Source organism: Salvia hispanica, chromosome 4 (genome assembly GCF_029641045.1).
Source record: "Salvia hispanica isolate PSC_SH4W2 chromosome 4, Shi_PSC_v1, whole genome shotgun sequence".
Classification (NCBI taxonomy): Eukaryota; Viridiplantae; Streptophyta; class Magnoliopsida; order Lamiales; family Lamiaceae; genus Salvia; species Salvia hispanica.
The window spans coordinates 48,307,927-48,334,085 of NC_142695.1; the positions used below are offsets into that span (position 1 = coordinate 48,307,927).

The 26,159-nt window shown below is 37.4% G+C and overlaps 3 protein-coding genes across 3 annotated transcripts; 1 reads left to right on the forward strand and 2 right to left on the reverse strand.

Annotated features, from left to right (window-relative positions):
• Positions 1–60: 60 nt before the first annotated feature.
• Positions 61–5,220, reverse strand: LOC125194345 (beta-adaptin-like protein A). Its single transcript, XM_048092516.2, has 11 exons — positions 5,013–5,220; positions 3,522–4,038; positions 3,198–3,322; positions 2,917–3,115; positions 2,424–2,652; positions 2,152–2,318; positions 1,808–2,017; positions 1,469–1,579; positions 1,223–1,399; positions 678–1,121; positions 61–474 (listed from the first exon to the last, which is right to left on the reverse strand). The coding sequence occupies exons 1-11, from the start codon at positions 5,063–5,065 to the stop codon at positions 184–186; spliced, it is 2,523 nt and encodes an 840-aa protein (XP_047948473.1). The 5' UTR covers positions 5,066–5,220; the 3' UTR covers positions 61–183.
• An 11,555-nt stretch (positions 5,221–16,775) lies between these two features.
• On the reverse strand, positions 16,776–18,885 carry LOC125195280 (indole-3-pyruvate monooxygenase YUCCA2-like). The gene is made up of 4 exons (XM_048093455.2): positions 18,226–18,885; positions 17,717–17,965; positions 17,153–17,275; positions 16,776–17,051 (listed from the first exon to the last, which is right to left on the reverse strand). The coding sequence occupies exons 1-4, from the start codon at positions 18,883–18,885 to the stop codon at positions 16,872–16,874; spliced, it is 1,212 nt and encodes a 403-aa protein (XP_047949412.2). The 3' UTR covers positions 16,776–16,871.
• A 4,520-nt stretch (positions 18,886–23,405) lies between these two features.
• LOC125195281 (uncharacterized) lies at positions 23,406–24,140 on the forward strand. The gene is made up of 3 exons (XM_048093456.2): positions 23,406–23,526; positions 23,632–23,939; positions 24,018–24,140. The coding sequence occupies exons 1-3, from the start codon at positions 23,406–23,408 to the stop codon at positions 24,138–24,140; spliced, it is 552 nt and encodes a 183-aa protein (XP_047949413.2).
• The last annotated feature ends 2,019 nt before the right edge of the window (positions 24,141–26,159 follow it).

The window sequence follows — 26,159 nt, forward strand, 5'->3', positions numbered from 1 at the left end:
ATTTACTAAGTTACTGTAAAAATATAACCAAGTCCAATAACATATTGGAGGAGCAGGACAGACAAGAAGACAACATAAATGAGCTATTTTTACAAGTATTGTACACAAATCGAATATTACAACTCTTTCTATTGTTCATCGTTTTTCCAGACAAAAATGGAACTAAAAATGTTGTTTAGAAGCCTAAGCAGAACCAAATTTGGCCAGCGCAGACTGGAACAACTCGGAGAATGCCTGTGACGTAGTCTGGTCATCGGCTTTGATCTTTAGTTGCACTTTACACGATGATGAGTTGATGATACACTCCACAAGATAAGCAGACGAACCATCTTCCTTCTGCGCGAAGAAAAAGAACTTGAAGTTTGGGGCTTGGCCACCTGATGCTATGCAGTTGATGGAGTGGCCTTGCATATGCTGAGGGAGGGCCTGAGGATTCATCATTCCCGCCACTCCTCGTGGATCTATAGAGGTTTCCTGAACGAAAATATAACAAAAGGGCATCATCTATAAAAAGTGTAACAAGAGAAAAGTTATGGAAAACGCCAATAATAAGGAGAGAGCTTATTTCAAGTCTGGGCTGTTAATTTTCAACTTAAGCCTAATAAAGCCCCAAACCAAATCCATATACCCTCATCACAAGCATATTGGTAAAGAGGCAGCTATGAAGCTTCATAAACCTGGAATAAAGAAATGGGTTGTTGCCGCCATTTCTGCTGAAAAGCGTTTGCGTCTATGGAAGCTTTGGCATTAAGCAGCAAGGTAGGAGGAGCAGAACTGGGTGCGCCTGGCATTCCAAGACCGAATAGATCATCAATTGCAAAGCTAGCAGGTGGATGTACTGTCGATGGCTGGTCTATAGATACGAGATCAAAGTGGCCCTGAGAAGCACCAGCTGTTGTCGATGCATTGTAAGACGGGGCGCTATATGCAGAACCATTGTTTCCATAACCATGACCCTCTTCCTTCTCGGATGTACCCAATAATAAGTCCTTGTCATTTGCCTCGACTCTCTGAGCCACAACTGCAGCATCTGAAGGCTCAGTGCCAATAGATAGATTACCCAGTTCCTCTGAGAAAGCAAATTGGCCTCTGTGTTCCTTGTCAGTGAACATGTATGATGGCTGCAAAAATTGTGCCTGCATTAGTTAACGTGACCTGGCTCGATGCATACTTCTGAGTATACACATATTGGTTGTGCATTTACTCAGACAATCAGAAATACCTTTTGGTACGCGACAGAGAGACTGTTGAATTCATCGAAGATGCGATCTTTCATTTCACTACTTTGCGTATCTGCAAAGACTGAAACAGCTTGTTTTGGAGGGTTTACAATGCGCTCAGCAATAGAAACATCATACTTTAGAAGCCTATAGTACAAAAGAGCTCGATCGTGAACATCCTGCAGTAACCAAGATTTAGCAACCGTTCTAACATTAACAGAAGGATCGTAAACTTGAGCTAGACAAACCTGATGAAAATCAGCAACACCAGCTGCTAGAGCATCCCCAAGTGCCTTTTGAGTCTCTGGTGCTCTTCTCAAGAAGCACTTCATTACTGCTGTAAGAAGATGTAAGCGAACCTGTGTATCATATAAAAGTTAATTACTAGAGCACACGATAGGTTAATTGGGTTTAGGTTTTTTCTTATTCTACTGCATGTTTCAAGATGGCTTCTGCAATTGCAATTTATAATTGAAATATAAGAGCCAAAAAGCAATGTTTGAAGCTGAAACCACCTAGCAGAAAAAATTTAGGAATTAAATGAAAAACGACAATGAAAGAAAAAAAAGAAAGTGGCTTCTATTTACCTCAGCAGAGTCCTCCTCGTCCCAGTTCTCAACAAGGCCCTCCAGAATATAAGGACTATCTTGCATATCTTGAGCATATTCACCAAGCATCCAAATGAGAGCAGCTTTGGCTTTTGGTTCCTGAACATTTTTGCTGCTGATATTCCCAACAACTGCTATGCAGTCATGGCTCCACTGAGGATATTTTCTGAGTAGATCTTTCACAAGAACCTAGATATGTAACATGTTAAGCTCAAGCTTCTCCACGATCACATACATCCAAGGAATTGCCAATCCACAATAGTACATCTCAATTCTCAAGATTGGCAAATCGGCGTGGCCTAGAAAAGAAACTAGATACTTACAAGAGTTTCAGCAGTCACATGCTCTTTTTCCATTTCCAAGAACTGAAGCAGTCGATCAACAATTGCATTCACATCATATTGTTGCAAAGCAATTTTACCAACAGCTCGAATTGATTCCCTTGCCATTGAGATATCAACATTGGCAACATATTCACAAAGTTCAGTCACTGGAATAGAACCACAAGGTTGGCAATGAGCAGTGACTAGAGTGTAATTTGATTATGTTTTCTTTCATAGCAAAGGCTTAAGAATGCAAACAGAATGAAAGTCACCTATCTCATATGTATTGCTCTCATTTGCCACAGCAGTCAACATCTCAAGCTTCAATTTTTTGACATAAAACGGCTCATTATACTGGCAGTAGAAGTGCTTGTAGTCTGAAGAGAAAATGTATGGTGCACGCATCACAAGTAAATGAAGGTGGCTAAGAACCGCATAAGATTGCTCAGGACTTCCTGAGCTTACCAAAGTGAGCAGAGGAGCTTTAATTCGCTCATAGACCTAGGAGAATGTATCAGCAGTTTCTTTATCAGACGATATAACAACGTATCTCAAATATAAGGTACTACATCGTGATTTCTGCAGACTTTAACTGCAGCAGCAAAAGTATGTAGAGTTCTAAATGCCATACACATGGACTAGAACAAAACTCTTCGTGCGACAAACTCTTAATGCATTAAATTCAGCTTTATTAGGAACCACAATCATGCTAATGTCCATCATTATTTGTGAAGTTATGGATAGTAAAATGAAAAGATAAAGTACCTGTTGGTGAACATCAGTCATGGACAGCGTCATATGTAAAAAGACCTTAATAGTTGCCAAGACAACTGCACCATTTGCATGATGAAGTCTATCTTCAAGAAGATTCATTATGTCAAAGATCTCTTCAGTATCCATAGGAACATATTTAGAAACCAACTCTAAGATAATACACTGTGCCCATTCACTGAACTCTTTCATCCTGAATCCGTGGGAAACCAAGTTAGGTCCTTTTACAAGATAGAAAAATGATTTCATGATAGGAAACTTCTCTCACTCGATACCTATTTAAAAAGTAATACACAATTGGCTTGCTAAGCAATGTTTCTCTCTCCCTTGCTGCTTCCTCAGATGTACTTGCTTCGAGACTCCAGATCTCTTGCAGAGAAGTTAAACAGTTTGCCACAACCTGTTTAAACAATTGCAGAACTAGTGATAAAATGGTAGCTGTAGTGTGATAGCCATTGTCCAATGGCTTGTACTAGCCAACTTTTATATTAAACAACAAATTTTGTATGTGTCAAGCACAAAGCAACCTCTATATTAAGTCATAAAAGTAACATCTATCTCTAAGAAAAGGTTACTGCATCAAGGGTGCAAAACCTGACCTGGGCATCTTTGTCTTTGAGCATTAGTTGCTTCAACAGAGGTGGAAAATCAGCATCCAAGCATGTTGAAGCCGATAGGTGATACAGCTTAAGCACTCCGACAGCTGCAACCATCCTCACGTAGCTATTCCCATCTTTTAACCCATTACCTAACGGCCCCACCAAGTACTCCACCAAATTCGCCACACCAAGTGAGCACAAACTCCTCAAAGCCAAACCCCGAATCATGGGGTCCTCATCCTTGCAGTCTCTTTGAAGAAAGTTAATAGTCAGAAGCGCAAGATCCGGATTGTGTTTTGCATAATTCCCGACATACAAATAACACATCTTTTTCAGCACAATGTCTGAGGTAGCCGAGCACATCACCATTTCACTAAAAACTGAAGATACATCAATCCCAATAGTCATGTAAGATATAACCTTCTTGAACAGCTCCCTCTTTGTGTCATCTGTGCCAGGCGCTCGGCTACCTGCCAGCTGGCGTAGCTGCGTTTTAAGATCAGAAACCTCTCCCTTTCTGATAAAATTAGAAAACAAGAATTAGAACTCTGGGAACTACTACTATCAACATTTTCAGATATAAGATTATATACTCTACAGTTGAATTCAGTACAACTTATTGCCCCAAATAATCGTCATTCCCTCCCTAACACACAGACTAGGGCTGGAAAATTTTGACACGACACGATAACACGACACGAACCGGCACGAAATTAATGGGTTTGGGTCAGAGCTTATTGGGTTCGTGTCCTTATCGGGTCGACCCATTAAGGACACGAAAATTTCGTGTCGTGTTCATGTCGGGTTCGTGTTATCCGTTAACAATGCGTGTTCGTGTCGTGTTCGTATTATCCGTTAACAAATAATATTTTAATATTATTAATTCTTATTATTTTCATTTTTCAATACTTATTAAATGACTCTTACAATCTCATTTTTCAATACGTGTTGTTATCGTGTCGTGTTGACCCGAAGTGGTTCGTGTCGTTAATGGGTTCGTGTCGTGTTCGTGTCTGAGGGTAGCGGGCCGTGTTCGTGTTCGTGTTTGAGGTTTTCTTAACGGGTCGTGTTCGTGTTTGTTGTTATCCTGTTCGTGTCGTTATCGTGTCGACACGATAACGACCCGACACGGACGATTTGCCAGCCCTAACACAGACACACACACAAAAAAAAGGGGGCCAATTCTTCATTTCTCATCTAATCATCTCAAAACTGCCATTACACAGAAAAATAACTCATGAATCAATGAGTTTCTTCACTTCATACTCCTTATTCAAAACGAATGGATCAAAATCAAGCATTTTCTTATCATGAACACTCAGAACATTACCCAAAACCAGCAGTTCCAATATTCAACAAACTAATTCATACTCTCAGCGCAAAAATTGAGATAAAAATAAAAATGCAAACTAACTCCAGGTAAAATCATGCTACACATATAGGCACGCAAACATTTAGATGGGAATAGATTGACATTGCTCGGAAAATTACCCAGACGGCTGCGAAGGAGAAGGGGATCGATGAGATTGAGCTGGAGGTGCCATAGCTAATTCTGATTTCCTCAAATTCACGTCGCAATTCGCCCTACTCTGAGACTTAGATAGCACTCACTGCGATTTTTGAGTGGAAAAAACGATCTTTATGAGTTGGACACAATTTGATCATCATCAATGATATTTTCCTCTGTCTGTACCCTTTGTGTTTTTGACTTATTTTTTTCATTTTTTTATACTATATTTATAAAAAAAAAAAAGAAGTTTTTTTAGAATCAAATGGGAGTAAGAGATCCGATATTCATTATTTTTTCAATTCACAATAATGTAATCTAAAATAATAATACATGGTTTAGTTAAATATGGGAGCATGAGTAAAATTATTTCCATAAAAGGCGCATAAATATATGAATCCCATTCGAACGGCCCAAATCATTTTTCAGACCAATGGGCTTTTTTCAGTTACTTCCGTACCGTAATATTTTCAGTGGAATTAATTACTCCTACTAGCTAGTACTACTGCTATTTAGTTCGACCAATTAAATTCCCATACTAAAAAAATTATATTCAATCTTTCTTTTAGACGAAATTAATTTTTAACTTAATCGTATACTAGTATTAAAGTGATTTTCTATTCTTAAAATTAATTTATAAGGAGCTAGCGGAGTGATGTTCTGAGATAAATTAATTAATAGGAAAATCACATTTAGGGCATCCGCAATGGGGGCGCGGACTATGCGACGGACGATGCATCGTCCGTCGCATCGTCTGCCACTGCAGCATCGCGGACGATGGGTTAACCATCGTCCGCGCCCGATACATCGTCTGCGGATGGTGCGCGGAGGATACCCATCGTCCGTTGCATCGCCCGCCACTGTGGACGACTACGATTTGAGTACAACGGATGGCTGCAAACGGGCCTTGACTCGAGCCTTGTTCGATGCCGTTAATGAAGCCAAGGCGGAATGCTTGGCACAAATGCAGTGGGAGCAGGCGGCGGCGGAGGAGGCGGCGACGGCGGCGGCAGAGACGCGGGTCCCTCGCCCGATACGACGTCGGACGTATGTCCCCCGCGAGCATGACGTAACGCACGAAAGTCTGTTCGCAGATTATTTTGCCGAGAATCCAAGGTGGGGCCCGAATGTTTTTCACCGACGTTTAGAATGAGCCGAGATCTTTTTCTCCGCATTGTGCACACGTTGGAGGGACGTGATGAGTACTTCCAATATCGGGAAGACGGGATCGGCAGACCCGGACTTACGCCGTTGCAGAAGTGCACGGTTGCGATCCGCTAGTTGGCCTACGGCACAACAACGAATATGTTCGACGAACCTTCACGTCGGGGATACAACTGGCCGCCAATTTCTGAAGAAATTTTGTAAGTTAGTTGTGGAGGCTTTTGGCGACACATATTTGCGACGTCCGACTGCTGATGATTGTCATAGCCTGATGCGGATGCACGAGACGGTGCACGGCTTCTCTGGGATGCTAGGGAGTAGAGGTGGCCAAACCCAACCGGACCGGCGGTTAACCGCCGGTTCCCAATCGGTGGGTCGGAACCGGAACCGGATGATGGTTTCGGTTCGAAATCCGGTTTAGGGTTTATAACAGGCCGGTTACGGTTCAAAAAATATGAAACCAGAACCGGCGGTTAACCGCCGGTTCTGAACCGCCGGTTAACCGGTTAACCAGGAAAATGTAGCTGTCGCCAGTAGGTTCCTAGGGTTGCAGGCGTAGGGCTGAAAAAGGTCGGAAAACCGTCGGTTTGTATCGGAAAACCGCCGGTTTCTGACACAAAACCTGTAACACCCCAACTTTTTCCAACTTTTAGTTGTCTTCGAAGAACGTCGTTTGTGCATCCGATATATATATATTTTTTTCTCTCGCCTTTATTTCTTTGTCGAGAGAATGATTTCGAAATTTGGGATTAAACAACTATTCTTTTACCAGCCTAATTTGAAACCCCTTTGTTATGAGCCCAAAACATATTTTATTTCTTTCTTTTAAGCCCAATTTTAGAGAAGCCCAATCAAATTTTAGAATGCATGAGATGTTCGTCCACTCAAATCTGTTACCAAGAAATCTGCCATGATATATCGTGAGTCACCAAAACTAAAAAATAGGAACAAATCTGCAATAAAACTATATATATATTACCTCCCAAATCAGTTTACAAAACCCTAGAAATTATCTATATACTTTCACGTTCAACACATCCATTTTTCGGAGAAAAGAAACCGAGGGATAAGGGAACGTAGGCGGCGGGTTCTTTCTGAATTTGAGAACAAATTGAGAGAGAGAGGTCGACAGACGATGAGACGGCAGTGGCTGGACTCGGAGTAGCAGCAGCGGTGATGCGACGTCGGCTCTGGGCTGGATCGCGCACAGCCACGGCGGGAGGAAAGCAGCAACATCTGTTCAACGACGACCCCAGTGGCGGCAGCGCTGGCTGATCAACAGTGATGATGGAGAGTCGCGGCTGCGGTGAATCGCAGCGGCGATGAGAGAAGAAGATAGGCAGAGAGCTGAGCTTTCGAGCTCGCCGACTGTGACGACGGAGTACAGATCAGAGGGCAGAGAGAGCGAGATTGGGAACAGGGGCAGCAGCTGCGCGAAGGGCAGCAGACGTGCAGCAGTTCAGCAACGGCGGTGTCGATCCTGCATTGCAATCGGGCAGCGGCATGGAGCGCCGACGAAGGAGGGAGAGCAGACCGAGACAATGGCTGACGGCGACTGAGAATTTTCCGAGAGAGAGGGAGATAGCCGGTGGCGGCGCTGAATCGTAATGAGAAAAAGAGAGATAAGTATGGCCCCTTTTACTATTTAATATATATGGCCATATGATATGATTTCAAGCAATATTGATAAATAGTAGTATGGGATGGAGTTATATTTACAGATGTCAATGAGATAATTAGGAGACTTAGGTCGTTTGAGTTGGACTGGAATTTCAATACAAGAATGACGAGAGCTCGGACGGAGTCAATAGGAGGATGAATACGGTGTGCTAATATCACAGATATTTAAGAAATTCCTAAGAGAGATCGAAGGGTTGATCTTTGCATGCTATCTGAGAACGGAGCTGATTGACAAGTGAAGGATTTAAGAGAATGAGGTGGGCTTTCTTTTTAAATAAGGGCAATGCCCTAAGTATATTTTTATGTGAAAATGGATATTTGTCATGCCGTATTTTGTTTTATCTATGGAACCTATCTGCTGTGGCTTTTGCCATCTATGGATAATCGAATTCGGGTCTGACTAGGGAGTGAGTCCCTACTCAGGCTAGTGTACACCAATGGAGATCGTGAGCCGGTCTAGTGACTTGGAATGTGGCCACATTCCTTGTCATCGATGGATCAGATATGGTAGACATCTATGGGAAAATGACTGCAGTCGAATTTTACAATGGACATGATTTTAGTGTCTCGGGCATTTTTTTTAAGTTAAACCCCGAGAACACTCAATGGTGGCATGATAAATACTTTTTATAAAATGTTTTCGGCATGAGTCCACTGAGTGCATCAAGTACTCAGCCCTGCATTTCTTTTGAAAAATGTGCAGGTTGAGCGGTGACGAGTGCGATGGGTGTTGAGCATAAAAGTGAAGAAGATAACAAATAAAAGATCTCGAATATATTATGTCTTCATACATAGTATTATTCTTCTCTCGAATGCTTCCGCTGAATGTTGTTTCTTTTATTCTAAGTATTGTTGAGATAATATTCGTTTCGAATTGTTGAATTGATACTCTGATTTTATTCGAGCTATTCCATTTATGTTGAGCTATGGTCGATTTTTGTTCCTTTTCCCTTTCTTCCCCGCTTCTTTAACCCACCCCTAGTCGCGATTCACCGTGTTTTCTATCCTTAGAAAATGCGGGCATGACAAAACCGCCGGTTCCCGACGGTTCAAGGCTAGGGTTGCAGGCATAGGCGTAGGGTTGCAGCGTAGGGTCTGAAAAGGTGTAGGAAATCGTCGGTTTTCGGTCAGAAACCGATGGTTTTCTGACACAAACCGGCGGTTTTCGACCGTTTTCAGTGTCTCTTTGGATTTTACTATAGAATTTAAAAGTTATAACTATAAGATTTAAATAAAAAATAAAAAATAAAAATAAGAACCAGAACCGAACCGAAACTGGCCCGGAACAGCTGAAAAACCGGCGGTTAGTAACCAAACCAGAACCGGTGGTAACCGGCGGTTAAACCGGAACTGGATAACCGGTATTCGGGCCGGTTACGGTTCAAGCATTCGACGAACCAGAACCGGCGGTTTTTGAACCGTGGCCATGTCTACTAGGGAGCATCGACTGTATGCACTGGCAGTGGAAGAACTATCCGACGGCCTGGAGAGGCCAATTTACTAGCGGCTACAAGGGTAGCCACCCGACGATGATCCTAGAAGCCGCCGCTGACCACCGCCTCTGGATCTAGCATGCCTACTTTAGTGTAGCTGTGTCGAACAACGACATCAACGTCCTCAACTCGTCCAACCTATTCGCCGATCAGTGCAGGGGTCGCGGTCCGGCCATTCAGTTCACTGCCAACGGCCGCACACATCATATGGGGTACTACTTGGACGATGGCATATAGCCTAGGTGGCCTGTTTTTTTGAAGACGATCAGCTGCCCAATTGGTGAGAGGAGAGTCTTGTTTGCGGCAAAGCAGGAGTCCGCGCGGAAGGATGTGGAGCGGGCTTTTGGGGTGCTCCAATCGCGGCGGGCAATCGTGAAAGGTCCGGCGCGTTTCTGGTACAAGGAAGTCATCGCCGACGTCATGTATGCGTGCATCATCATGCATAACATGATAGTCGAACAAGAACGTGGACATGTCACCAATTGGGTGGATGATGAAGCCGGATCTAGCTCCAGCACGGCGACCTCATCGGTCACTCGAGGATTACCGACTGGCTTCGGTGCGGTTCTAGAGCGACAGCCCTCAATGCGCAACCAACAAGACCATACTCAGCTCATGACCGACATGATTGAAGAAGTTTGGAACCGCAACCGCCGCCGTTGAGAAATTGTAGTTTTTTTTCGTATTGTAATGTTTGAATTTTAATGAAATGAAGTTAGTTTTCCAAATTTTGAAGTATTTAAATATTCAAATAATAGAAAAATGCTTAGGGCGTCGCTTAGGGCGGGCTATAGTCCGCCCCACTGCAGGTGGAATAGGAGGAGAATAAAATGCTGACCGTGGCGGTGATAGGGCGTCGCTTAGGGCGTCCCATTGTGGATGTCCTTAGATGATTGGTAGTATTAAATTAATACTATGTCACAACAGTAGAATCAGACATTTAAGTACTCTACTAATTAATGCATGACAATGGGGAATATAAGTTGGTCATAAAGGTTTTAACAAATAGTAGAGATTAACTGAAAGCCATGCCAGATATAATACAGATAAACATGCCTCTGGATCCTACAAGGGCAGCCACCCGACGATGATCCTAGAAGCCGCCGCTGACCACCGCCTCTGGATCTAGCATGCCTACTTTAGTGTAGCCGTGTCGAACAACGACATCAACGTCCTCAACTCGTCCAACCTATTCGCCGATCAGTGCAGGGGTCGCGGTCCGGCCATTCAGTTCACTGCCAACGGCCGCACACATCATATGGGGTACTACTTGGACGATGGCATATACCCTAGGTGGCCTGTTTTTTTGAAGACGATCAGCTGCCCAATTGGTGAGAGGAGAGTCTTGTTTGCGGCAAAGCAGGAGCCAATCGCGGCGGGCAATCGTGAAAGGTCCGGCGCGTTTCTGGTACAAGGAAGTCATCGCCGACGTCATGTATGCGTGCATCATCATGCATAACATGATAGTCGAACAAGAACGTGGACATGTCACCAATTGGGTGGATGATGAAGCCGGATCTAGCTCCTGCACGGCGACCTCATCGGTCACTCGAGGATTACCGACTGGCTTCGGTGCGGTTCTAGAGCGACAGCCCTCAATGCGCAACCAACAAGACCATACTCAGCTCATGACCGACATGATTGAAGAAGTTTGGAACCGCAACCGCCGCCGTTGAGAAATTGTAGTTTTTTTTCGTATTGTAATGTTTGAATTTTAATGAAATGAAGTTAGTTTTCCAAATTTTGAAGTATTTAAATATTCAAATAATAGAAAAATGTTTATGGCGTCGCTTAGGGCGGGCTATAGTCCGCCCCACTGCAGGTGGAATAGGAGGAGAATAAAATGCTGACGTGGCGGTGATAGGGCGTCGCTTAAGGCGTTCCATTGTGGATGTCCTTAGATGATTGGTAGTATTAAATTAATACTATATGACAACATTAGAATCAGACATTTAAGTACTCTACTAATTAATGCATGACAATGGGGAATATAAGTTGGTCATAAAGGTTTTAACAAATAGTAGAGATTAACTGAAAGCCATGCCAGATATAATACAGATAAACAAAAAAAAATCTTGTTCCATTTAATGGGAACAAAGCAAACCAGTATTTGAATTAATTATATTCCCTGGCCAGCTTCTTTAATTTTACTCAAAAATTTTAGTATTTGATAAAAATTCACCCTGTAATGACTGAACAATTTCAGTAGTGTATTAACCATGCCTCTCTCGATTCAAGTGGGCTGCTTCAAATTACAAAAATAATTACCTTGTGCAGATGAAGAAAACTGAGGTTTTTAATACTGCTATATGCATATTGATAGAATCAAGATAGATAGATGTATATTTCGCTAATTTTAATTATACTCCCTCTGTTCATCTGACAATCAATAGAAGTCCTACTTCTTGGTGATATGAGTTTTAGCAAATATGAAGGAACGTAGGAGCAAAAATTTAAATAAATAGTATGAGTTTCATTCGATATAGTTTTAATTTTATAACTAAATAATAGTGAAATGAGTTAATAAATCGAACGTGCTCACTAAATATAGTGAAATAAGACACTATTGAATGTCAGACATCTCAAAATGACACATAAGACACTTATCGGCGTCCACTTAAACGAATAATTATTGTATGTTTTTCTTTTTAACAAGGTGAGTATCAGTTTCAACTAATACTACTTTAACCACTTGTTCTTTTATCTTTGTCTTACTTTTTCTTAAACATGCATGTGTCGTTCACTGTCAAGACTATTTTTCGTGAACGGATGTAGTATGTTGATAGAATGAAACACATCGGCTGTAGCCGAAAGGCCCGAAACCCTTAACGTGACTGATATTGACCTGGCTAGAGGGTTTAATATTTTAATAGTGTGGACAAGTGGCCTTTCAAGTTACAAATATTATGCCTCTTTGTGCTTTTCCCATTTGCTTGTGTAGGGAAAAATAAAAGGTTTCATTGTAATCAACATAGATTAAGATATTGTGAATATGTCTCCGATGTTGATGAGAATAAAAGAGAATGGTAGTATAATTGTTGTTTGTACTTTCCAATAGAAAGATGGATATTCCAACATTCTCACCTCTCCATATAAGACGGATATTAATTTCACGATTTTTATAGCAGACTCTTTCTCTGTCACAATCAGTCTTTATGAGTTAGTACTATACTTTTTAGTTATTACAAACTACAGAATCTAGTGGAGCAAGTTAAGCATGTGTATGAAATCAAGGAACACAACTATAATTGAAGACAAAAGTGGTGGTCCATTTACTAATTTCTATCTTTGTTTTGGAATATTGATATGATCCATTCACTTTCGTTGGTGTATCTTTCATGCAATCCAAAGATGCTGGAATTTATTGTGTATATATATATATATAGATAGATAGATATATATATTAATTATTCATAGTTGTTCCCTCTCCACCAATGAACGACTAGTCAAAGTCATATATAAAAATGGCACTCTCTTTATTCTAAATAGTTAGTATCTTGGTCAAAGTGGAGATGATGTTCATCTCTTTTAGGGTATTTTTCAAGATTAATCCTATATATAGGGAGCCCTAACACCTACAAGCATGCATGACTACTATATACTAGAATCTTTTGTTGGTTCATATATACTAGTATATGTTATAAATATAGAAAAAAATTTGAATTACACACTCATGCTAGGTAACTATATACCCTATGTTGACATCGGAAAATAATAGGGGGAAATGTAATACGTGTCGTTTGGGAGTGACGGTTGACGCATAGACATATGTAAACTTGAATAGCATATTGATTATGAGAAGTACAACAACAGAATTACATAGAAAACCAATTCTTTTGGAAAAAATTTTACCAAGTGATTTCTTTCATCGCTTCTATAGTAAATACTCCTACTAAATAGTTATGATTGAAATAATAATCAATGGTTTTTATAGGTAAAAGGATTCATTTGTTATTAAAGCTTAGTCTATTTACTAATTCAATTAAATATGGTTATTTAAAAGATTAAAATTGGAAAAAGTAGAATATGTGAAAAAGCAATCTTTAAAAATGATTAATTGAAAAGTATAAATAAAAAAAGGTGATGATATATAAATTTTAAATATGTAAAATAATACCAATAAGATGATTATAATTAGACAACGAAAAATAAGTATTGTTTCTTTCTTTAGCACAGCAAGGTTGTGTTTTTTACCCAAAAGAGAGAGATGTTGTCTTCTCATCAACATTAAGTAAATCATTGCTATACAGAGATATACCTTGTTAATTTCCGTTTTATATGTGTAAAATTAATTAATAAAATATGGTGCAAGATCAATTGAGTTAAATACTCCGTAAAAGAATAAAAAAACATTTGAATCATCTGGCTTCGTTTTGGGGAAATAATACTAGTATGAAAAAATATGTAATTTGATTGGGGTGCCACCAAAATTGATGTTGCATATGATTGATATAGTTGTACAAATGCAAAGATTATGTAGACCACAAATAGTGGTCACAAGTCATGATGATGGATAACGTATGACATGATACCACTTATCCGTACGTACACATGCATGCTGCACTACTCCCTCTGTTCCATAGCATTTTTTAGCATGAAAATTAAGAAAAAAATATGTAATATATTAAATAAAAAAGATAATAATGTAGGAATAGAAAAAAATAGAGATAATAAAATATAAATGATAAAAAATGTGTTACTTTTTACTTAAAAAGGAAATTGCTCTACTAAGTATTATGGAACGTACAAAATAAAAAAAAAAATGACTCTATTACTATGGAACAGAAAGAATATTTAATTACGCATTACACCGGGTAATTAACCGTCCAGTCCAAACAATAATTTAATTTAATTTAATTTATAAAAATTAAACAAATTTCTAAGAATTCTATTTTTATACAAAATTATTGCTGATAATTTAAAAATAAAAAGGAATAACAAAGATAGACAAGTTAAATAATCATGGGATAGAAACATTATAATTATAATCATAATTTTAATTTTAATATAAAATTACTGGTATAATAATAGTTTTATATTTTTATAAATCATTTGGAGTCATAGCCCCACCCCATATAAAAATCATATGGAGACATTGCAAGATCGTTTCATAATTGATAAGGCGTGTCAATATTTGTGTGGTTGAATTAACTTCGTTTATAACACCACCTTAAAAATTCTTTTCCCTAAAATAGTCTCATACTCCCTCAGTTCCACAAAAGATATCACACTTGTGGGATGTCACAAAATTTTAGAAGGTTTTGTTTTATGAGTTAAATGGAGAGAGAAAATATAATTTTTATACTCATATGAGAGAGAACTTTTTTCAAAAAGGGAAATGTGACATCTTTTGTGGGACAAACTAAAAAAGAAAGTGTAACATCTTTTGTGGGACGGAGGGAGTACTTCGTTTATAAGACCACCTTAAATCAGTTATTAATATAACTTTTATTGGGTTAGTCAATATTCGACTCGGCACATTTACAACCCTGCTCACTTGATCTCTGAATAAATATTCAATTTAATATATAGATGAGATTTTATTTTAGAACTACATCGAAAATTATGTCAAATTTCACATTACTCTTTTCATCAATACAAATGCTTTAGTTTAAATTTCCATTCAATAATTGACTGTATAAAATAAATAATAAAGGAAGTATATATATTTCTCAAATAGTGTGTGTGTGTGAGAGGGAGAGAGAGTATTGCAATCATTTGTTGTCCCACTTTACTTTTTCTTAATAAAGATTTGATTATTAGTAGTACTACTAGTAGTTTTAGTTGGTGAAAATGGAAACTTAGGGCTTGCACGTGGCTCATAAAACATGCAAATCTAACACCTTAACCACTCCCCTTCCTACAAAATGGTCCTAAATAGACACGCACATGCATCTCTTCTTCTCACCAAAACCCACCCACAAACCTCAGATTGCGATCATAATCATGTTTTGATCATTAAAAAAGTTGGATCCAATCAAAATTTATTTCTTAGAATATAACTAAGATTGATCATTAACCAAAAGGAATTAGACAAGTTTCCATTCTAAGTATTGCAACTTTAAACGTTGTTCTAGACTTCTAGCTCTCATCATTATTCATCAACGAACCTAACGAGAACCTTTTTTAGGCTAACTAATCGGTAGAGTGAAAATATATAATTATATGATTAAAAGATTATACCTACAAGAACACCTTTAGATTGAGTCTATCATACCCTGCTAGTACAAGAATATACTCCATTCTTCTCACTCTAAATAACACAAATTTTTTCTTTTGGGGATATCTGGTCATTCTAAGTGACATATTTTTTAAAATACAAACATAAAATCATGTGCGGAGGGAGTATAAGAATGCATTTTATTGTATTTATAAATAGGAATGCATAATATATAGTGATATTGCATATTTTGGCTTATCAAAAAAAAAATGAAAAACTTATACTAAAAAGTTGCAATTCTGGTTGATGTTTGTCTTGTTGTTTCGAGAAAGAGAAAAATATAAATTAATGGAGTATTACTTTCGTCCACAAAACTAGTCATTTTTTCATTTTGTTTAATTGGTCTGCCAAAATTAGTTTTTATATATTACATAAGTTGCTCTCTCCAGTGAGACAAGCCTCATTTTCACTAACAATATCAACTTTTATTTCTCTATCTTTCTTACTTTATCAATTTTAAAATTAAATTAGGTCTTCTCAAACTATTTAATTTATTTATGGACAGGATATAAATAATAATCGTATGGATACAATTAAAGAAAACAAGCACATGATTACTTAAGTGGTGATCATGGATCTCGCCTTTAACCGAAAGGCACCTTCGTCGTGGCTATAGAAAAACTACTAAAATAGAATCAAGAAATTAATGCTGATCATCATTTTTTCAGTTAGGCCATCTTTAAGATTTAAGAACCAGTGGTTAGTTAGATGACGTTTCCGTCTCATTTATATTTTTATACATTAATTAAAATCTTTTCGATTTAGGTAACTATTACTATATATATACTCATGAACTACGCGTTGTGTATAAATATCATGCATGATTGAAAAAAAACATTATTATATCGATAGAAACATTATTGTATGTATTCATTGGTTCTTTACTGATAACATGAAGATATTTACACAGGAAATCGCCCATCCACTAATATTACTAGAATAATATAAAATGAATGTTATCATTATTGAATCCAAATAAAGTTGGATGAGAAGAGGTGAACAAAACGACAATGATCAACTTCAACAAAGTTAGGAATACACTAAAAACCAAAAAACAACTATCGATCATTGACATCCTAAAACATATGATCAATATTATACCTAAGCACTTCATCAAATGCAGTGAGAATGTGCTACAAACTATTTAGAGATCCTTAGCTCCATAATCTATCTCTTCTTCAATCGATCTAACTATTACCAATAAAAACTAATTATTATATACACATAAAATCATATACTAGCTAGATCTATATATATACATCACACAATCTAGAAATTAATGACTTTCAATTAAAACTCCTTTTGCAACATTTTTCTATGTCCTTTGCAATGTTCTTAGCATCCACAGCTGCCCCAAGTAGTCCGCGTTGGGTGAACCCCACTGCATACAGACCGTGCTCGCCTTTCCAGCCATTCGGGAATGGACATTTTGGAAGACCATCTTTCTCCGAGAACATCTTGTTATCCTATCATGTCAACACGAAATAAATACATACAATTAATTAGATGTTCGATTTCAAATCAACTCTTTATCGTTAAATTTTTCATGTAGCATTTAAAGAAGTACCTTTAGCCACGATGGCACGTTGCTTTTGTAACCCGTTGCTAAGATTATTGCGTCAAATTTCTCAATTCTTCCATCCACGAATTCTACACAATCACGCCTCACTCTCTTAATCCCGGGGAATACCTGAAGAAATATTAAAAAAAATCAAGAAAAGAAGAGCTTAAAGTCACAAATTTCATGTCTCATTTTATGTGGCAGGAATGCACAATAGTTAGAGATAAAAGGTTGTTTAATTATTAATGTTGTATGTCAACATAATGATATCATCATAGATGAATTACAAATTCACATAGGATATGAAACATTTCCCTAAATGATCAAAGCAAAAGCATCAAGCGTGGAGAATCTCAGCAACATAAACTCACACAAACCCTAAAAAAGTGAGACAAAATCAATGAAGTTTAACACTTTATGAAATACGGAGTACGTAGTAATTATGTATGTGTGCTTGCGCACGTGTGAAATAACCAGCAATTTACTCTCCAAGTTAGAACGAAGAGGAAATCCTCAATTGTACTTCGATTTTGCAATGAGGAGTTGCACCTATAGCATTATGTATTGTACCTTGATGTAACCCTTTTTGATCTTATGAAGGGTTCCGACATCCAATACCGGAGTCTTTCCGAACTTTGTCTTTAGCTCTATTGGCCCTAATTTGGGCCGTTGGATCCCAAACCGGTCCGTATTTCCGATTGTCAACCATGAACCTGCCAACAAAACCCGGTCGACGAGACAAACCGGCAACAATCTCACCAACCACATCGATAGCCCGAAAGTTGAAGCTCCGAGTATCTCCTTAGGTAGAATGTGAACCTAAATTCATCACCAATTAAAAAGAAGATTTTAAAATAAGAAGATAAATGCATCAATTCCAAAGAAAATTGTCAGTATTTGGTAATGATTAAATAAAATTATTCATTGTTTGGTGAAATTAATCTGATCAACTGATGTTACAAAACGATAAATTGAAAAGACAAATAAGAGAAAAAATTAAGTTTTGATTTATTCGTTTAACATAAGGGAAAATAGAATGAGAAGAAAAGAGTGAATTGAAGGTGAAAAAGCACACATACTTTATCCCTAACGACGAGCGAAGGCTTAGCATTATAGTTGCAGAGATCCAAAGCAACTTCCATTCCTGAATTTCCGCATCCAACCACCAGCACTCTCTTCCCGTCGTACCCCTCGCCGCTCCGGTACCCGCTCGTGTGCCCCACGCCTCCTCCGAACGCGGCCATTCCCTCGATCTCCGGCACCACCTCCTCCGCGTTCTCCCCCGTCGCCACCACCAGCCACGGGCACGCGTACTCCATCCCCGCCGCCGTCCTCACCCTCCATCCGCCGTCGATCCGCGCCGCGCTCGCCACCGCCTGCCCGAACGCCGGCCGGATCCCGAACGCCGCCGCGTAGGACTCCAGGTACTCGACGAATTGGCGCCGGGTCGGGTAGGTCGGGAAATCAGGGGGGAAGGGCATGAACGGCAGCTCGCAGTAGCGTTTGGGGATGTGGAGCTTCAGCCGGTCGTAGGTCTTCAGCTGCCAGAGCGACGCGATGCAGCTTTCTCTCTCTAGGATTACGGAGGGGATGCCGCGGAGCTTCAGGCACGCCGCGGCGGCCAGCCCCGACGGTCCGGCGCCGACGATGATCGGAGAGGGGATCCACATGGCGGCGCGCTTGGAGTAGGGATCGTGAGCGGATTTGGCTTCGGCTTCCTCCATGGCCGAGAATTTCATTGATTAACCGTCAATTTTGATCTGAGAGAGTGAGATTGAGTGAGGAAGATTACTGAATCTAACGAAGAATTGGGGGAATATTCCAGAGATTTTGGATATAAAAAAGGAGGGAAAATCGGAAATATGGAACCAAAATTGTAGATGAAATGAAAATGAAATAGAATGGATGGATTTTAGGGATAGGTTTTTCGGTGGGATTTTATCAGAAACTAATCCACTTTAGAAAATTGGGGTTCTGTTTTTCCGAATTTATCATACTAGTGTTTTTCATACTCAGCTATGTATATATATATATAGTTGTGTGTGTGTGTGTGGGTGTTGATTTTGGAACATAAGATAAGATTTGGTTTGTTTGGTATATAGGACAGGACATATCAATGAAGTAAATTGCCACGTTCAAGAAATTAGTTGAATTTATTAATATCATGCTCATGCAGAATCATCTTGATATTATAGAGGGTTTGGTTTAAAAATAAACCACATTTAATATTAAAGTAAAGACCAAATTAGAGCACTTTAATTATCATGATCAATAACCTTGAATAAGTCAATCTACATTGTTGTAGATTCATTGTTAGTAATAATTTTATAGATGTAATATAATAATAAAGTCTATTCATGTATATATAAGGTGTGTTTAACTGTTTCATTACATAATAGATAAAATGTGTTTTTTTAAGCTAGTAACTAGTAATGTTTGAATAAGTAATGTAATGTAGCATTAGTATAGCAGTATATATATGTAAATGTAAACGATATACGAATATGGCCGGGGTTTCGAAGTTTCAGTTAAATTCATATTTATTTTCTGAGTATGTTCTTTTAGTTTAAACCCTACTTATTAATTAGTTTAGGTCAAGGTTTTCGAAAGTTTATGCTTAGAGTACTACTGTGAAAAATTGTACTCCAACACCGCTGGTCACCATACGATTCTTGAATTTATTTAGACAATTAGTTTTATTTGCATTTCTTATAGATTGGTAGTTGTCAAATGGTTTTATTAAATCTAAGTATTTCTTTTTAATTAATTGGTTTGAACATTAAAAAGATAATTTGTAATTCGATCAGTGTGTGTGACTGTGTGATTATGAACAGTGATCGACTGATCAATTAATTCAATATCAATGAATTTATGTTTTACATTTTATTCGATTATTTGTTGAAATAATGTTTATGTAAATTAAATAACATGTGACCAACTTATAAAGATCAAAATACCAAATGTGCGAATCCTAAAATTATTATACGGAGTACTACTAATTATTAAATTCTGAACTTTGATTATTTTTTTTTATTCCATGCGTCACTTGTAACCGGAATTATTAATATTTCGTACGTGCACCTCATACATGCTCTCTCCGTCCTATAAAAATAGGACGCTTTCCTTTTTTGCCGTTCCCGTAAAAATATCACATTTATATTTATGGAAAGTTCCCTCAAACTCACTAATCATATATATCAATTTATTTACAACTTATACCACTATGGTCCATCATGAATCTCATTATCCAATAATACTATTTTAAGTATCATTCTCATCGATGATTTCTGCGTCCGCACCTGCGTCCATTATCTATATATGGCCGGTACAAAATGTTTTCATTCTCTTTGTCTTCCACGTAGATTTTGGAACATTAATTTAACCTCACTAGTGTAATGTATAAAGTTAGAAACCTAAAAGGCCACGTTGCATTTTTAACAAATTCGAGGAACGTCGTTATTGTTCACCCCTTTGGCCCTTTCCTAAAAAAGCCATGCTGCATTTATTTAACAAATCGGTAAAAGGACATTATTGTTCATTTGTTTATCCCTTTTTATTGCATAGAATAAAGTTATATTTTTATTAAGTAAACTTTTAATTAATTAAGCTCCCAAAAGTTAGCATTACAATTCCTTCTACATAACATTAACCACTACACCTCTCTTTAATTATATTGTTATTATAAAAAGAAACATAGAAATTAAAATATATACTCCTATAGGATTGTGATCAATTGAGATTTTTTATACTAATTGAAAAATAAGATGCAATATCAGCCACTCATTTTTATTAAATGAGTGGTCCAAATTTTTCCACATGAAAAATATCTTTAGATTAATTAATTATGAAAGGGCAGAATGGTAATATCATGGTACATTTTATTCAATAAATATTTTTTAAAAATTTTAATTTTATTTTATTATATATTTTTAAAAAAAAAATTAAAAAATTTTAAATTTTTTTTAGTTTTTTAATTTTTTTAAAATTTTTAAAATTTTTAAAATTTTAAAAGGTTTTCTAAAATTTTTTAAAATTTTTTTAATTATTTTTTTTTCAACTACCTATACAATTTATATCAACTACACACATATAATGTCAACTATGTGTACAATCCATGTCAACCACACGCACAATCCATGTCAATCACACACACAATTCATATCAACTATGTATACAATCCATGTCAACTGGTATTTATTGAATAAAGTTATTGATATTTGATGTGTAGTTGACATGAATTGTATATGTAGTTGACAAAAAAATGAATTTTTTTTAAAAAAAATTAATAAAATTAATAAAATTACAATTATGCCCTTGTGTTGACATAAACTACATGTTGTTGACATTTCACAAATATTCTAGATGAGTGGCTGAGATTGCATCTCAATTCTCAATTAGGTTCATAAATCTCAACCTAACAAGACTATATATATATATATATATATATATATATAATTATAATTAATAAACTATCTATGAACTTTTTGAAAAATAATTTTAAAAAAATTAATTTTGCTTCAACTATTTATGTTAACAAGGTTTCCTTCCAAACTATAACGTGTTTACACAAGATATTCATAATTAAGAGAATGAAAAGATTTTTTGAATTTTTCAAACTCCTATAACTATTTAATTTTTTATTTTTTTCAATATTTTTAATTATTTTTTATTTTATTTTTCAACTATATATACAATTCATGTCAACTATACACCTATAATGTCAACTATGTGTACAATGCATGTCAACTACATACATATAATGTCAACTATGTGTACAATCCATGTCAACCACACACACAATTCATGTCAACTACACACATATAATGTCAACTATGTGTACAATCCATTTCAACCACACACACAATTCATGTCAACTATGTGTACAATCCATGTCAACCAGTATTTATTGAATAAAGTTGTTGACATTTGATATGTAGTTGACATGAATTGTATATGTAGTTGACAAAAAAATGAATTTTTTTTTTAAAAAAAATTCTAAAAAATTCAAGAAATTTAAAAAAAATTAAAAAAATTAAAAAAATAAATAAATAACTAAAAAAAATTAATAAAATTACAATTATGCCCCCGTGTTGACATAAACTACATGCTGTTGACATTTCACAAATATTCTAGATGAGTGACTAAGATTGCATCTAAATTCTCAATTAGGTTCATAAATCTCAACCTAACAAGACCATACTCCTATATTTAAATTAGAGATGACATGGTATTCATGAACCATCGAACTTGTGGCCAATAATTTCGAATATATGAATTGCGATTCCAATTACGATTTCAAAAAAATCAGAATCGTGAAACCGACCCACATGTGTGCCTTTTTCCTCTTTCCCCTTCACTTTTCTAAAGACTACTAGGTACTTTAATTTTAGGACTCGTTCAGTGTCTTGGAAATAATGAGAAATGGGCTCAAAACCATACAAATATGACCGTTCAGTGTATTGGTATAATTTCTGCTCAGCCTGCACTGTTCCTATTGGTTTTTGGCTGAAATCAATTCTTCCGAAACACCTAAGACTTAAAGCCACCTCGGGAAGCACACCCAGAAATGAAGTTAATTTTCCTCTGTTACCCCTCTCATTTTTTTATTATCTGCATTCTCTCTCTTGTTTGCCCAAAAAAAAGGAGAGTTTGGAACCCTAGGACGCCGTCTTCAACAAAATTATCTCCTCCAGATCTTCGTGCAAAGGTAAAAAATGGAGGCTGGGTCGTTGTACCCATCGACCGTCATTGTTGTCATTGACCAATTTCGTTCTTTAGGAACAGCGTTGATTAGCGACGAAGACGACAGTATAGCCAAAGTTTAATTTGACAATTTCACTTTGTTTTTGCAGGAATATTCCAATTAAGGAAACGTTGAAGCATGTGCAGTAGTTCTATCTGTTCACGACTGTCGAGTGTGGTGTAAACGGGCGGGCGTCGAGGTTGAATTTCAGCAGGTATGATCTACACGAAAGGGGTGTCAATGTGATTGTGAGTGTTGTATGCACAACAATCTATGTTGTATGAACATCTATGTGTTCCTCTATATTATGAAGTTGTGTCCTATTTTTTTTTTTTTTTTTTTATACTCAAGATCTGTCTATTCTAGATTCTTTAAATTCAGCCCCTCCAAAGTCGTTTGCATCATATCAATTCATAGTAGTTGTTGTGTATAAGCTAGGATAACTGCAGTGTTGGGCGCATTTTTCTTATGCAGGGTTGTAAACGTTTCTCTCGTATATAGACATAGCAAAAAAACATGACGATCTCTAGGATTGCCAAATATGCACGCCTGATGTTGATGCTCGAAGAGATTATGGTAGTTTACCGAGAAGAGACCAGTCTACTGGTACGTAGATATATGAGTGCGCGTAGCAGAGGTTCGAAAAGGAGAATTGTGGACGAGGCGAGGCGTTTCAGTTTGCTAAATAAAATTCCATACCAATTGAAACACCTGAATCGGCTATGTAATGTTTCAAATTCAGATTATGTAGCTAAGCTTCGTATGGATGTAAATACCTTCGGTAAACTGTGTAAAATTTTATCCCAAAGGGGTGGGCTGATAACAGGGAAGTCCCTGCCCGTTGACGAACAAGTAGCAATATTCCTGGGAGTTCTAGCACATCACAACAAAAACCGCGTGGTTAAATTCAGGTTCAAACGATCAGGTGCAACAGTTTCATACTATATGCAGAAGGTTCTATGTGCAGTATTGAGCTTACATGAAGAGCTCTTGCAGAAGCCCACCCCTGTATCAGCCAACTGCACTGATCATAGATGGAGGTGGTTCGAGGTAGCGGAAATTTGGAGTCATTAACACTTGCACGCTCGCACCTTTGTATCTGTTTTAACCCATGCACTTTTCTGTTAGGGATGCCTTGGTGCTTTGGATGGGACCCATATCGATGTTTTGGTCAGCAATGAAGACAAACCACGATACCGAACTCGCAAAGGGCACATTGCTACTAGTACCCTAGCGGTATGCGATCGCTAAATGCAGTTCGTGTATTTGTTGCCGGGGTGGGAAGGTTCAGCAGGCGACTCACGTGTTCTCAAAGACGCTTTTTCTCAAGAGAATGGGTTCAAGGAGGAGGTTCCTCCAGGTCAGTAAGTCATAATTGTTTTGTACACCCTCCATGATAAATCCCTTTTAGTAAAGTCATAAATATTCTGTGAAGCTGCCTAAAATGGTTATGGTGTTTATGCAATGCATGTTGTTACCACTTGTGTGATAATGGCTATGCAAACAGCAATGGTTTCTTGACGCCGTATAGGGGTGTTCGGTATCATCTAAAGGAGTGGGGTCCGGGTACAGAGACTCCTCAAAATCCCAAGGAATTATTTAACATGCGACACACCAAGGCCCCTAATATAATCGAACGTGCTTTTGCTGTGCTGAAAATGCGGTGGGGTATTCTTCGAAGTGCATCCTACTACCCAATCCAAACTCAAATCAGGTTGATAATGACATGCTTTTTGCTGCACAACTTCATACGTCGGGAAATGGCAACTGACCCAATTGAGCTTGAACTTGATGGACAACCCACAGCCCCAACAACTGATGAACATCATGTTCCACGGGAATACATTGACTACGTCGAGCCATCAGCAGAGTGGACTCAGATGCGGGATGCAATAGCAATGAATATGTGGAATAGCCGTTAGGACCTATTGAGTATTTTGGTAGTATTATGCATGTGTGTGATACAGTATTTTAAACTTCCCAGTATGGAACTATGTCTGAATTTGACTATTTTGATATATATGCTGCTCTATGTCTGAATTTGACTATTTTTATATATATGTTGCGTTAATATGTCCAGCAACATACTTTGTTGATGCATTCTTAATCATAACCTCATATTGCAGCTTAATGTATCCCAACGGTGAAACACCTGACTGTTCTTGTGGCGGAGGCAAGATGGAGCTCCGGTGTGCGGGGAAGAACGTCGTACATGTGGGAAGGTACTACTTGAAGTGTCCCGCAAATGGACAGCATCTCGGGTCATTTAAGTGGTATGACGAATACCGTACTGGGGGACTTAATCATACGAATGAGGAAAATGGCAAACGTGTGCGCGATATTCGTTCGCCCGCACTAATGAAGCACCCCTATTCAAATGAGGTGTGTGCACATTGTTGTGCTTCAAAGTCAACTACCGAAATGAAGATCAATGTGTTGATATGTTTGGTTGGTCTACTGCTTGTCGCAGTGTGTTTCATGATGGGGAAGTTCATGTAATGTAATTTATGCTTTTGGCTTTAGTGGTAGCTCTTGGCTCTGATGAACTCATTTTGTATGAATTATGAACAATTATGAACTCATTTTGTTGGAATTATGAACAATTATGAACTCATTTTGTATGAATTGTTTTGGCTGTGGTTGTTGTATCGGAGAGTGAATCCAGCCAGAACCCACAAAATACTATGAAAATGACTTTGACATAGGAACATTCATGCGGAAAATTAATATATTTGTAATCTTGTTTTTGTTTTAAGTTTGGCTTATATTTTCCTATTTTTGAGTTTGCATATTATTAAATATCTTTTTTAATTTATTAATGCTATCTTTTTAGTTTACATCTGCAGTATGTTATTAAGATAAAAAAAATCTACACAAATAAAAACTAATAATTTAATTTTATTAGCATTGAATGGTAAAAATTAAATCATCTATATAAATAATTATAATTATAGTAAAAAAATTTATTTTAGTTTTGCACGTTAACTATATAAATGAATATTTGTTATGTTAAAATATAAAAATAGTTAACAATAATAAGATGATTTATATAGTTATTAATCGTACTTAGCCTTCTCTTTTATATTTGTATTAAAAAATAAACGTGTATACGGACTATATCCCACTAATTAATATTAATTGAATATTTAGTTCATTAATCTCATAACTATTTAGCTTATCCATCACCTTTGCTATTTCTCTGTAGTCTCTTACTCCTCTTTTTTTATTTGAAAAAATATAGAATGATGTGGGTTTGAACAAGATAAATTC

What these genes read in the sequence shown, in the direction of transcription:
- LOC125194345 (XM_048092516.2), bottom strand. Translation starts at nt 5,065, where the DNA reads ATGGCACCTCCAGCTCAATCTCATCGATCCCCTTCTCCTTCGCAGCCG. An exon ending in TCTCCTTCGCAGCCGTCTGG is followed by an intron (nt 4,039 to 5,012) that starts GTAATTTTCCGA and finishes TAATTTTATCAG; the next exon opens with AAAGGGAGAGGTTTCTGATC. An exon ending in GTGTATTACTTTTTAAATAG is followed by an intron (nt 3,116 to 3,197) that starts GTATCGAGTGAG and finishes CCACGGATTCAG; the next exon opens with GATGAAAGAGTTCAGTGAAT.
- LOC125195280 (XM_048093455.2), bottom strand. Translation starts at nt 18,885, where the DNA reads ATGAAATTCTCGGCCATGGAGGAAGCCGAAGCCAAATCCGCTCACGAT. An exon ending in CGCTCGTCGTTAGGGATAAA is followed by an intron (nt 17,966 to 18,225) that starts GTATGTGTGCTT and finishes TGATGAATTTAG; the next exon opens with GTTCACATTCTACCTAAGGA. An exon ending in TCAAAAAGGGTTACATCAAG is followed by an intron (nt 17,276 to 17,716) that starts GTACAATACATA and finishes ATATTTCTTCAG; the next exon opens with GTATTCCCCGGGATTAAGAG.
- LOC125195281 (XM_048093456.2), top strand. Translation starts at nt 23,406, where the DNA reads ATGACGATCTCTAGGATTGCCAAATATGCACGCCTGATGTTGATGCTC. An exon ending in TATGAGTGCGCGTAGCAGAG is followed by an intron (nt 23,527 to 23,631) that starts GTTCGAAAAGGA and finishes TTTCAAATTCAG; the next exon opens with ATTATGTAGCTAAGCTTCGT. An exon ending in ATAGATGGAGGTGGTTCGAG is followed by an intron (nt 23,940 to 24,017) that starts GTAGCGGAAATT and finishes CTTTTCTGTTAG; the next exon opens with GGATGCCTTGGTGCTTTGGA.